General features: G+C 50.4%; 1 protein-coding gene across 3 annotated transcripts in view; it reads right to left on the minus strand.

Moving 5' to 3' along the window:
• The window catches only part of LOC106613059 (leucine zipper putative tumor suppressor 2 homolog), a 105781-nt gene that overhangs the window by 7032 nt on the left and 85119 nt on the right, over positions 1-13630 (minus strand). For all 3 annotated transcript variants that reach the window (XM_082976860.1, XM_014214942.3, XM_014214950.3), the window contains 6 exons: positions 12327-12568; positions 11311-11719; positions 1745-2449; positions 1226-1348; positions 725-871; positions 66-596 (listed from right to left, as the gene is read on the minus strand). In XM_082976860.1, coding sequence (XP_082832986.1) covers positions 66-596; positions 725-871; positions 1226-1348; positions 1745-2449; positions 11311-11719; positions 12327-12529 — 2118 coding nt within the window. In that variant the 5' untranslated portion in view covers positions 12530-12568. The remainder of the gene's footprint in view (positions 1-65; positions 597-724; positions 872-1225; positions 1349-1744; positions 2450-11310; positions 11720-12326; positions 12569-13630) is intronic.

Below are 13630 nucleotides of genomic sequence, written 5' to 3' on the forward strand. Positions count from 1 at the left end.
TATTCAAGCACCATTCTGCAGATAATAAATTAAGAAAAGTCTGTCTATACATCGTTGGAGCCCACCTGTTGCCTGAGTCCCAGCACAGCTTCAGCACTCAGCCTCTGAGTCTTGGCCTCATCACTCTCCCCTCCCCATACCAGCCTGCCCTCCTCCGCCTCACGGTACCCCGTAGAGGGGCTAGGGCCCCCCTTTCCACCCTCCACACCCCCACGGCCCTGGGGGAGGGGCAGGCTCATGCACTGGCCCTTATTAGCCGGCGCCTGGCCTCCAGGAAGATAGCCTCCTCCCTGATTGGCCAGGGCACCTCGAAGCTGGGCCAACTCTTCTTCCAAGCGTATGACTTTCTCACGGAGAAGCTCAGCCTCGCTCTTCCTGCGCTGGAGCTCATTCTCGCAGACCTCTAGCTCCAGGGAGCGTGTCCGCAGGGCCGACCCAGCCTCCTGGCTCCTGGCCTGGCTGTTTTGGAGGTCGGTCCTGGCCTCCCTCAGCTGGGACTTCAGGACCACCAGTTCCCCACCCTTCTGGCTCAGCTCTGACTGGATCTCCTTCAGTTGCTGTTTCAACAGGGATATCTCACCTGACTTCTGACACACCTGGGGGGGGGATATTTTGTGAATATTCTCTTACTTTGAAATTGTGTACATGAATCAACGTTGACCCTCACACTTACCCTAACCCATGACCCCTAAACCCCTGACTTTTCTCCTCCTCAGTGTCTCACCTCCCACTTTGTCTCCTCTAGGCGCGGTCCCAACTGGATCTGTTCTCTCTGTATGGAGGCACACCTTCTCTCCAGCACCTCCCTGTCCTGCAGCAGAGAGGAGAAGTCCTCCTGAAGCTTCTTTTTCTCCTGCTGCAGCTGGAACACCTGAAGTAGAGACAGACAGTTAGGGTCGTATTTTGACAGTCCAAAAATCACGAGATGCTACCAAAACAGCAGCAACATTTCAAACAATAGTACAAATAGTACAAACAATAGTAACTTGCTGTCATACAAAACAGGGTCCTACTTCCCAAATTAAGTTGACTGAACTATCTCTGTATCTCTGTCTGTTGCCTGTAGCTGTAAGGCATGTGGTACTCTCTGAGCCTTCTGTGAGCCTGTTTCATCTTAGAAGAACTGCTCTGTCTGTATATCTATGTTTCTGTATCTATGTCACTGTATATCCATGTTTCTGTATACTGTATCTATGTCTCTGTCTATCTATACTGTAGTTCTTACCTGTAGTTGTAAGGCCTGTTGGACTCTCTGGGCCTTCTGTGTAGCCTGTTTCATCTTGGAAGAGCAGCTCTGTCTCATTTCCTCCAGCTCCCTCTCACAGCGACGCTGCTTTTCCTCGTACACCTACAGCACAGGAGGTCAGGTGTTAGAGGTCAGAGTTTACATACAGATACCACATCCAGAGGTCAAACTGTGAACCAGCACTATTACGGCTCGAAAAGCTATGGAATAATTTAGCTTAGTCAATAGAAACAGCAGAAACAACAGAAACATTTTATACATATTGGTCCTCGAGGCAACACTTTAGGCCTGCTTAAACCCCTGACATTACACAGACATGAGCCACACCACGATCGTGTGACTCGTGTTAATTAGGCAAACCATAAGAAAAAAAAGGTAATAAAGTTCTTTGAAAACAAAAACAAAGGGGTTGTTATTGGACCTCCCTGTTTCAGTCAATTATCCTCTCTTTGGTGTCTACTGAACAACTACTAAGTTAAAAAAAAAACTCCCTCTCACCTGACAGATGGCGGCCTCGTTCTCGTCCAGGTTCTCTCTGAGCTGCTGCAGTTCCAAATCCCTCTCCCTCAGCTTCTCCTCCAGCTCCCTCATCACCCCCTCGCACCCCTCCAGGGGCGGGGGTGAGTGCCCACACGACCCACTGTCCGACAGGGGCTGGCCGCGCCCGCTCAGCGACCCCGTGCTCTTACTGGATGACGAACGCCCGCTGTCCGAGTTAGAGTGACCGTGGGAGGTTGAGTGACTGTGAACCCCGTGGGTCACCGACCCTCCTCCGTTGGTAGTAGTAGTTCTTCCAGCTCCAGGCTCCAGGCCCACCCCGGACCCTCCAGACCCAGAGGCCTCGCTGTGGGCCAAGCTGTAGCCTGTACTGCTGTGAGTGGGGAGGCTGGACAGGGAGTTACGGCCAGAGTCTGACATGGAGCAGGACTGGCTGCTGCGAGCATTGCGTCCTCCGCTGTATGAGTTCCTTTTGCTGTCCGAGGAAGAGCAGAGCAGAGATACGACATTTCCGTAGCTCCCCGGGCTGTTGACCACAGTATTTCCATTATTCCCATTGATAGGTAGGGGCAGGAGGAGGTTGAGGCTGCCCTGGCTCTCAGAGAGGCTGCCCCCTGGCCTCGGGGAGAGGTACTGCACCGAGTGACGGTTCTTGGGGACCACTGGTTTGAACGCAGTGGGACGGATCAGAAACTTCTCCATGTTCTGTAATGGAAGACAGTATTTGTTAATGGTTCTTACAGAAAAGTACAGACATTATTACATTGTGTTTTCAACTATGATTAATTAATTATTATCATGTTCATTATTTTCATTATTGCCTGATAGGCCCTATCAAAGGGAATCTAATCAAGCACAGCACTGGGCAACACTTTATTGGGATTTCCGGTTAAATAAAGGTATGATAAAACAAAGGAAATATAAAAGAAACTGACGTTAGTGATATCAGCATTGCTAATTAGGAATGCCTGGTCTCCTCCCAATAAAGACAGGGACACTGATAGGGTGGAAGGTCATTCTGAAGGCTCTGATTGGTTTAATTGTTATTTATTGGTTTCCAGTAAGCAGTTTTCCTAATGATTTTTCTCACATCTCATTGACTATGTCAAGACACGAGAGAGGGGGGATGAAAAGAGAGAGGGAGAGGAGAAAGATAGAAAGAGAAATACAGGGGGACGGAGAGAGGAAAGAGACAGGAAGAGAAAGGCGAGAGAGAGAGAGAGAGAGAGAGAGAGAGAGAGAGAGAGAGAGAGAGAGAGAGAGAGAGAGAGAGAGAGAGAGAGAGAGAGAAGGGGGGGACAGATCAAGAGAAGAGACAGAAAAAGACAGCTCTATACACACAGGTCTGGTAAGCAGTTTTCTAAATGATTTCCCTCAGGCCTCAGTGAGTGTGTCAGTGAATGTAAGACAGCTCTGACATTGATTATAAGGTGCGAGGTGATTGATTGTTAACAATTGAAAAGCCTGGCCTCATTGGACCCCCCTTCGGGCCAAAAACACGTATTTTGAACGTCAACATTTTAACAGTCTAATAAATAGATTTCGCATGCTATTGCAAAAATTACAATTGGTTTCTGTTAATGAATGTAACATTAGAATATGAAAGAAAATGTATTTCAAGGAACACAATAGCAATTTCATTAGGTAATGCAACTGTAGGCTATACAGTGCATTTGGAAACTATTCAGACCCCTTGACTTTTTCCATTTTATAAACCATTTAAAACTGAAATATCACATTTACATAAGTATTTAGACCCTTTACTCAGTACTTTGTTGAAGCACCTTTGGCAGCAATTACAGCCTTGAGTCTTCTTGGGTATGAGTCTCAAGTGGTGCAGCGGTGTAAGGCGATGCATCTCAGTGCAAGACACGTCACTACAGTCCCTAGTTTGAATCCAGGCTGTATCACACAATTGGCCCAGCGTCATCCGGGACAGGGTAGGCAGTCATTGTAAATAAGAATTTGTTCTTAACTGACTCAAAACATTTTGGCTACAAGCTTGGCACACCTGTATTTGTGGAGTTTCTCCCATTCTTCTCTGCAGATCCTCTCAAGCTCTGTCAGGTTGGATGGGGATGTACACTGCACAGTTCTTTTCAAGTCTCTCCAGAGAAGTTCGATCGGGTTCAAGGCCGGGCTCTGGCTGTGTCACTCAAGGACATTCAGACACTTGTCCAGAAGCCGCTCCTTCGTTGTCTTGGCTGTGTGCTTAGGGTCGTTGTCCTGTTGGAAAGTGAACCTTCGCCCAAGTCTGAGGTCCTGAGCATCCCCACAGCATGATGCTGCCACCACCATGCTTCACAGTAGGTTTCCTCCAGACATGACGCTTTGCATTCAGGCCAAAGATTTCAATCTTGGTTTCTTCAGACCTGAGAATCTTGTTTCTCATGGTCTGAGAGTCCTTTAGGTGCCTTTTGGCAAACTCCAAGCGGGCTGTCATGTGGCTTTTACTGAGGAGGGGCTTTCGTCTGGCATCTCTACCATAAAGGCCTGATTGGTGGAATGCAGCAGAGATGGTTGTCCTTCTGGAAGGTTCTTCCATCTCCACAGAGGAACTCTGAAGCTCTGTCAGAGTGATCATCGGGTTCTTGGTCACCTCCCTGTCAAGGCCATTCTCCCCCGATTGCTCAGTTTGGCCGGGCGGCCAGCTCTAGGAAGAGTATTGGTGGTTCCTGTCAGGCTTGTCGTATGAAGGAGACCAAGGCGCAGCGTGTGTATCGTTCCACATTTTATTTAAACTGTGAAACTATGCAAGACATACAAATAAACTAATAAACAAAACAACAAACCGTGACGAAGAGGTGCAACATACACTTACTCAAAATAATCTCCCACAAAACCTAGTGGGAAAAACAACAACTTAAATATGATCCCAAATTAGAGACAACAATGACCAGCTGCCTCTAATTGGAGATCATCCCAAAAAACATCAACATAGAAATACAGAAACTAGAACCCCACATAGAAATACATAAACTAGACAAAACCCCCAACATAGAAAAAAGAAACTAGAACCAACATAGACATAAATAAACTAGACAAAACCCCTGTCTCGCCCCGACCTACTCTACCATAGAAAATAAAAGCTTTCTATGGTCAGGATGTGACAGTTCCAAACTTCTTCCATTGCAGAATGATGGAGGACACTGTGTTCTTGGGGACCTTCAATGCTGCAGACATTTTTTGGAACCCTTCCCCAGATCTGCGCATTGACAAAATTCTCTCTCGGAGCTCTATGGACAATTCCTTTGACCTCATGGCTTGGTTTTTATTCTGACATGCACTCTCAACTGTTGGACCTTTATATAGACAGGTGTGAGCCTTTCCATGTCCACTCAATTGAATTTACCACAGGTGGACTCCAATCAAGTTCTAGAAACACGTCAACGATGATTATTGGAAACAGGATGCACCTGAGCTCAATTTCAAGTCTCATAGCAAAGGGTCTGAATACTTATGCAAATAAGCTATTTCTGTTTAAGTTATTTATACATTCGCAAAAATGTTAAAAACCTGTTTTTGCTTTGTCATTATGGGGTATTGTCACGATTCCTACCGACGGTGGCGCCCCCTCCTGCTCGGGTGGCGCTCGGCGGTCGTCGTCACCGGCCTATTAGCTACCACCGATTCCCTTTTTGTTTTTCCCTTTTTTTAATGTTTTCTCACCTGCCCTGAGTTAGGCAATTAAGAGGGCTATTTAGTTCAGCTGGCCCGCACCCTATTGTGCGGGATTGTTTTTCTGTGTGTCGACTGCGTTTGTTCGACTGTGCTTGTCAATTGTATTTTTCCCTGTTGTTGGGAGACTTTTTATTTTGTACAGGTGGTTTTATTAAAATTACCACACAGTGTTCGCTGCTTCCTGCGCTTCTTTCCGCGACACTACAGACAAGACGTTACAGAATCCCGCACCACAAGGAGCATGGAATCAGCGGGAGCAGCGGGCACTCCACTACCCTCGATGGAGGAACGTTTCCTGCATAATACATCGGTCCTGCATCGCATCGGATCCGCCATGGACCAGATGATGGAGAGGATGGACCGATGGGAGAGGAGTGGTATCCTCTCTCCACCTACACCCCCCCGATACAACCATCTCCTCCTCCTACGACGTCTGGCTCTGGCGCGCTTCGCCTGGCACTCCCGAGGGAGTACGATGGGACGGCGGCTGGGTGCAGGGGGTTTCTTCTCCAGTTAGAGTTGTACCTGGCCACCGTCAGACCTGCTCCTACAGGAGAGGAGAGCGTGAGTGCCCTCGTTTCCTGCCTGACGGGCCGAGCTCTGGAGTGGGCTAATGCGGTCTGGAACGCTCCAGACTCGGCGAGGGACCACTACCCAGAGTTCACCCGCCGCTTTCGGGCTGTTTTCGACCACCCCCCCGAAGGTAGAGCGGCGGGTGAATGGCTGTTCCACCTCAGGCAGGAGACGAGGAGCGCTCAAGACTTCGTGCTGGAGTTTAGGACCTTGGCTGCTGGAGCAGGGTGGAATGACAGGGCCCTCATAGACCACTACCGGTGTAGTCTCCGGGCGGACGTCCGCAGGGAGCTGGCCTGTAGGGACACCAATCTATCCCTGGACGAACTCATTGATATGTCCATACGGTTGGACAATTTGCTGGCTGCCCGCGGGCGTTCGGAGAGGGTCCTGCCCGTTCCACCCCCGTGCACCCCCGCCCCTACCCCTATGGAGGTAGGGGGGGCCGTGCCAAGGGGCACCGGAGGAGGTGGCTCCTCCTGCACCAGCTGTGGTCGGAGAGGACACACGGCCGACCGGTGCTGGAGGAGCCAGTCTGGGAGTCGAGAAGGCAGGCAGAACACTTCTCGGTCACCTCAGGTGAGTCAGCACCAGATTCGCCCAGAACCCCCTGTTGGTCATGTGTTTTTGCCTGTTTCATTTTCTAAATGTTTTCCCTCTTCCCAGCATAGGGCGCTAGTCGATTCAGGCGCAGCTGGGAACTTTATGGACCGTGGACTTGCCATTAAGCTGGGCATTCCACGGGTGCCGATAGATTCCCCCTTCCCCGTGCACTCCTTAGATAGCCGAACATTAGGGTCAGGGCTAGTCAGGGAGTCTACGGTGCCGCTGGACATGGTAACGCTGGGGAATCATAAGGAAAGCATTAACTTTTTTCTTATTGATTCACCTGCGTTTCCGGTGGTGCTGGGGGTCCCCTGGCTGGCTGGTCACAATCCCCTCATTTCATGGAAACAGGGGGTTCTCCAGGGGTGGTCGGAGGAGTGTTCAGGGAGGTGTCTAGGAGTTTCCATAGGTGCCACGTCGGTGGAGAGTCCAGACCAGGTGTCCACCGTGCGCATTCCCCCTGAATACGCCGATTTGGCGATCGCTTTTTGTAAAAAGAGAGCGACTAAATTACCACCTCATCGACAAGGGGATTGTGCGATAGATCTCCAGGTTAACGCTGCGCTTCCCAGGAGTCACGTGTACCCCTTGTCACAAGAGGAGACGGCGGCTATGGAGACATACGTCACGGAATCCTTGGGACAGGGGTACATTCGGCCCTCCATCTCACCCGCTTCCTCGAGTTTCTTTTTTGTGAAGAAAAAGGAGGGAGGTCTGCGTCCGTGCATTGATTATAGAGGTCTAAACGCGATCACGGTGGGGTTTAGTTACCCACTACCTCTTATCGCTACGGCGGTGGAATCATTTCACGGAGCACAGTTCTTCACAAAATTGGATCTCAGGAGCGCGTATAACCTGGTGCGTATCAAGAAGGGAGATGAGTGGAAAACCGCCTTTAGTACCACATCAGGCCATTATGAGTACCTCGTCATGCCGTATGGGTTGAAAAATGCTCCAGCCGTCTTTCAATCCTTTGTTGACGAGATTCTCAGGGACCTGCACGGGCAGGGCGTGATTGTCTATATCGATGACATTCTGATATATTCCGCCACCCGCTCCGCGCATGTGTCCCTGGTGCGCAAGGTGCTTGGTAGACTGCTGGAGCATGACCTATACGTTAAGGCTGAGAAGTGTGAGTTTTTCAAACGAGCCGTCTCCTTTCTGGGTTATCGCATTTCCACCACGGGGGTGGTGATGGAGTGTGACCGCGTTAAGGCCGTGCGTAATTGGCCGACTCCAACCACGGTGAAGGAAGTGCAGCGGTTCTTGGGCTTTGCCAACTACTACCGGAGGTTTATCCGGGGGTTTGGCCAGGTAGCGGCTCCCATTACCTCACTGCTGAAGGGGGGGCCGGCGCGTTTGAGATGGTCGACGGAGGCGGACGGAGCCTTCAAGAAGTTGAAGACACTGTTCACCGAAGCGCCCGTGTTGGCGCACCCGGACCCGTTTTTAGCGTTCGTAGTAGAGGTGGACGCATCCGAGGCTGGGGTGGGTGCCGTGCTATCACAGCACTCGGGTGCGCCACCGAAACTCCGCCCCTGCGCTTTCTTCTCAGGGAAGCTCAGTTCGGCGGAGCGTAACTACGATGTGGGGGACAGGGAGTTGCTAGCGGTAGTCAAAGCCTTGAGGGTGTGGCGACACTGGCTTGAGGGGGCTAAGCACCCCTTTCTCATCTGGACCGACCACCGAAACCTGGAGTACATCTGGGCAGCGAGGAGACTGAATCCACGTCAGGCAAGGTGGGCCATGTTTTTCGCCAGGTTTAGGTTTACCATCTCATATAGACTGGGTTCCCTTAATACTAAAGCCGTCTGTATGACACGGATGACCGCCCCATCGATCCAACTCCCATCATTCCAGCGTCTAGGCTGGTGGCACCAGTGCTGTGGGAGGTGGACGCGGACATCGAGCGGGCACTGGTGTTGGAACCTGTGCCTGCGCAGGTGCCCGTGGGGCGCATGTATGTGCCGCTCGATGTTCGCGATCGGTTGATTCGGTGGGTGCACACGCTACCTGCGGCGGTGTAGAGAAGACAGTGCGGAGTCTAAGGGGGAAGTATTGGTGGCCCACCTTGGCTAAGGACGTGAGGTCATATGTCTCTTCCTGTTCGGTGTGTGCCCAGAGTAAGGCTCCTAGGCATTTACCGAGAGGGAAGTTACAGCCCCTCCCCGTTCCGCAACGGCCATGGTCGCACCTGTCTATCGACTTCCTGACAGATCTTCCCCCCTCTCAGGGGAACACTGCGATTCTGGTGGTTGTGGATAGGTTTTCTAAGTCCTGCCGTCTCCTCCCCTTGCCCGGTCTCCCTACGGCCCTGCAGACTGCGGAGGCCCTATTTACCCACGTCTTCCAGCACTACGGGGTGCCGGAGGATATTGTCTCTGATCGGGGTTCCCAGTTCAAATCCAGGGTCTGGAAGGCGTTTATGGAGCGGCTGGGGGTCTCGGTCAGTTTAACCTCCGGTTATCACCCCGAGAGCAATGGGCAGGCGGAGAGGGTGAACCAGGAGGTGGGCAGGTTCCTGAGGTCGTATTGCCGGGACCGGCCAGGGGAGTGGGCGAGGTATATTCCTTGGGCAGAGTTAGCCCAGAACTCACTTCGCCACTCCTCTACTAACATGTCATCCTTCCAGTGTGTGCTAGGGTACCAGCCGGTCCTGGCCCCATGGCACCAGAGCCAGACCGAGGCTCCTGCGGTGGAGGACTGGGTTCAGCACTCCAAGGAGACCTGGAAAGCAGTACAGGACTCACTGAAGGAGGCCAGTGCTAGGCAGAAAAGGAGTGCTGACCGCCACCGCAGTGAGGCGCCAGTGTTCGCACCGGGTGACAGGGTCTGGCTCTCGACCCGGAACCTGTCTCTCCGCGTGCCCTGCCGGAAGCTGGGGCCGCAGTGTGTGGGGCCCTTCAAAGTCCTGAGGAGGATAAACGAGGTGTGTTATCGGTTGCAACTCCCTTCCTATTACCGTATTAACCCTTCGTTTCATGTGTCTCTCCTCAGGCCGGTGGTGGCTGGTCCCCTACAAGAAGATGAGGTGCCGGAGGTCCCTCCACCCCCCCTGGACATCGGGGGGTCCCCGGCGTACAGCGTAAGGGCCATTCTGGACTCGAGACGCCGGGCGGGGGGCCTGCAGTACCTCGTGGACTGGGAGGGGTACGGTCCGGAGGAGAGGTGCTGGGTGCCGGCGGAGGACGTCTTGGACCCATCCATGTTGAAGGAGTTCCACCGCCTCCGTCCGGATCGCCCTGCGCCTCGTCCTCTGGGTCGGCCTCGAGGCCGGTGTCGGCGCGCTGCAGGGGCCGCGCGTCAGGAGGTGGTACTGTCACGATTCCTACCGACGGTGGCATCCCCCTCCTGCTCGGGTGGCGCTCGGCGGTCGTCGTCACCGGCCTATTAGCTACCACCGATTCCCTTTTTGTTTTTCCCTTTTTTTAATGTTTTCTCACCTGCCCTGAGTTAGGCAATTAAGAGGGCTATTTAGTTCAGCTGGCCCGCACCCTTTTGTGCGGGATTGTTTTTCTGTGTGTCGACTGCGTTTGTTCGACTGTGCTTGTCAATTGTATTTTTCCCTGTTGTTGGGAGACCTTTTATTTTGTACAGGTGGTTTTATTAAAATTACCACACAGTGTTCGCTGCTTCCTGCGCTTCTTTCCGCCACACTACAGACAAGACGTTACAGGTATTGTGTGTAAGGTGATGAGGATTTTTTTTTAATTTAATCCATTTTAGAATAAGGCTGTAACTTAACAAAATGTGGAAAAAGGGAAGGGGTCTGAATACTTTCCGAATGCACTGTATGTACAAACGAAAAACCACTAAAACACCACAACTCAAGTGTTCAAATCCATTAAATAAACACAATCACAAAGATTCACTATTCATTCATTAAGGGCAGGGCTTAAGGAACATTATGCATTTAAGAAAATACATTTGGCAAAAATGTTTTTGAAATAGAGCTCAACGGGTAATTTTTAAGAGTTGTTTGACAAGAATATTCAATGTGGAACTGCAGAATCTGCTCTTTCTGATACTATATAGACATCCAAACGTTTTACCTGCTTGTGACTCTGTAGGGGAATCTTTAAAAGTCACAATTTGGCGCTCCGTTTACCTGCCTTTGTGTCAATTACAAACTGCGCTGTTCATCAGATTCTTCATATACAATTTAACAATTGATAATACTCTCACCCATCAGACTATTATCAATTGAATCTTGTCTTTCAGGAAACTCTATTTTTATATGAAATTAGTCAATATACACTACATGACCAAAAGTATACCTCATCGAACATCTCATTCCAAAATCATTGGCATTAATATGGAGTTGACCCCCCTTTGCTGTTATAACAGCAATTCCATATGTGTTATTTCATAGATTTCTTCGCTATTATTCTACACTGTAGAAACATTTAAAAAATAAATAAAAACCCTGGAATGAGTAGGTGTGTCCTAACATTTGACTGGTACTGTAGCTAGAAGTATTATTAGCTAGCTAGATTCTATGTTCTGTATATTAGCTTAGTGAGGATTTTACAAATGCGACTTACAACTGAGAAAGAATGAAAGTATACTAATGATAACACAATGAAATGTATGGGCATTATCAAAGGGAAGTTGGGATGGTCATTTCTTGACTAGGACTTATTATACACAGATACGACAACCTCGGGAACCACTTGACATTTTGGGAATTCCCTTCCGACACTCACCTTCTCCAGTTTTCCCGACACAGGGATGAGTTTGGGCGGCGGACCGCCAATATTCCCGTTGAGACCTCGGTTATCCCTCTGCTCCTCCGAGTCGCTACACGGACTCCCGATCGCCACCACATGGTTATCATTCCAGTCTCCTACAGTCACCACCTCAGTCACAAACCCATAGTTTCCATTCCCTGCACCAACACCACCTCCAGCCGCACACCCTGTCCCACCAGCAGAGTTACCTGACCGGGGCTGCTTCTTGGTGGGCAGTGGCGGGGGCTGGAGCTGTGTGGTCTGGATCTGGGTCTGGTTGTTGATGACCAGTAGTTGTTCCAGGGAGCTCGCGCTGTGCAGGGTGTTGCTATCACCCTGGAGCCTGAAACAGCTGGTGGTTGGGGTGTTATGGCGTGTCTTAGTGCTGAAATAAAAATTATTTAGAATAATAATTGATTGGAATTACAGTATATAGCATTTTTCCAGTAGCTCTTTTCCATAGTATTAAAAAAAACAAGTAACCTTTATTTAACTAGGCAAGTCAGTTCATAACCAATTCTTATTTACAACGACGGCCTACACCAGCCAAACCCAGACGACGCTGGGCCAATTGTGCGCCGCCCTATGGGTCTCTCTATCACAGCCGGTTGTGATAGAGCCTGGATTTGAACCAGGGTGTCTGTAGTGACACCTCTAGCACTGAGATGTAGTGCCTTAGACTTCTGCGCCACTCGGGAGCCAGTAAGGGAGGAATCCCTAGCCTGGTCCCAGATCTGTTTGTGCTCTTGTTTGGCATGACAATCCCAGGAGTTGGCAAGAGAGCAGAAACAAGGTAAAAAAACTGGAACCCAGGCTAGGAAATTATCTCATCCACGACCAATATAGCCTGAGTGTCAGTCTGTTTGTGCTATCATGCCAACTCCTTGTCACTTATTTTCCAACCATGTTTGGCTTGACCAGGACAACAATAAAGTAGGCAAGCGCACTTAAACAGACTGGCACCCGGCCACGACTAATGAGTAGCACCCTACCTGAACTCGCTGGCTGCCCGGCAGTGTCGCTGCTCCTGATAGGTCCGGCCAGAAATGAGGCTGCTGACGGAGCCCATGGTGGCTCCGGGGCCACAGGGGCCACAGGGCCCTCCAACCACGGGGGAGAGGGAGACGATGTTGAGGCTGGTAGGAGGCTTGGGGTGGTCAGTCGTGGACACAGGCAGGGTCTGAACCAGAGCCATGGTACCTGGACAAGGCCGGACATACACTGAACACACACTCTGCATCGAGAGAGAGGGGAAGAAAAGTTTAATTTCAAGTACACTTCATTGGGACATTATTAAGGCTGATCATTGTTACAGGTCATAGTTAAACACATTTCCCATCCTTTCCCTTCAACATTCAAAATATGAAGTTAAAAAAATCTGATTTAGCGAGACAGAAAGAATGCGGGTGAGTGTGTAGAACTGTGTTTGTGTGCTTCGTGTTTAAGTGTTTCATTTCCAGACAGTATTATGTTAGTGTGAGTTGCCTGGGGGACAGAAAGGGGACATATTATACACACACACTCACTGTCCCACATATAGTACTTCAAAGCCCATTCCTCCCTGGGGCTTCCAGGCAGGACACCCATCAACTCTATGCCAAATTAAATCAGTGTTTTTTGTCCAGGATACCAAGCGCCCAGTACACAAGTGCAGGGAACACAGGCCATTTTCAACCAACAGTCAGAGAAAGGATAGGGAGCAGAGAGAGAGGGAGGAAATATAGGTGGAGAAATGAGGACATAAAGAGAAGGAGAAAGGAATTGGGGATTCCTAGGTTCCGAGGATGACACCTACTGATGAGGGCGTAATAGTAGTGTCAGAGCTGTTCAACAACTCTATCAATTACTGGTCACTCCCTAACATCTCAATGACTCTCCGCTGGAGGGGGGGGTGTGTGTGTGTGTGTGTGTGTGTGTGTGTGTGTGTGTGTGTGTGTGTGTGTGTGTGTGTGTGTGTGTGTGTGTGTGCACATATGAAGACGCAAGCAAAATTCAGCGGTGTGTGTGTTATGCTAGAAGTTGACCGTTTCCCAGACCAGAATCATCATGAATCATGTCCTCCTTTCACCATCCCCCATCCACCCCCACCCCTCTCCTCAGCCCCAGCCCAGCCAAGGTCTACTCTGCCTGGGGTAATGGCATTAGAAGACCCTTCGGGATGGTGAGTGACCCCTCCCCCACCAGCCCTAACCCTGTGACCCCAGCAGGAGTGGGATGTAGCTGGGCAGACTCCCTACTCTCTCCTCCCTGACATCCAGCAGCCTGGTTTTGTTCCTGCTGCTCTGGGATACAAAGC

Source organism: Salmo salar, chromosome 01 (genome assembly GCF_965601325.2).
Source record: "Salmo salar chromosome 01, fSalSal1, whole genome shotgun sequence".
NCBI classification, from domain to species: domain Eukaryota; kingdom Metazoa; phylum Chordata; class Actinopteri; order Salmoniformes; family Salmonidae; genus Salmo; species Salmo salar.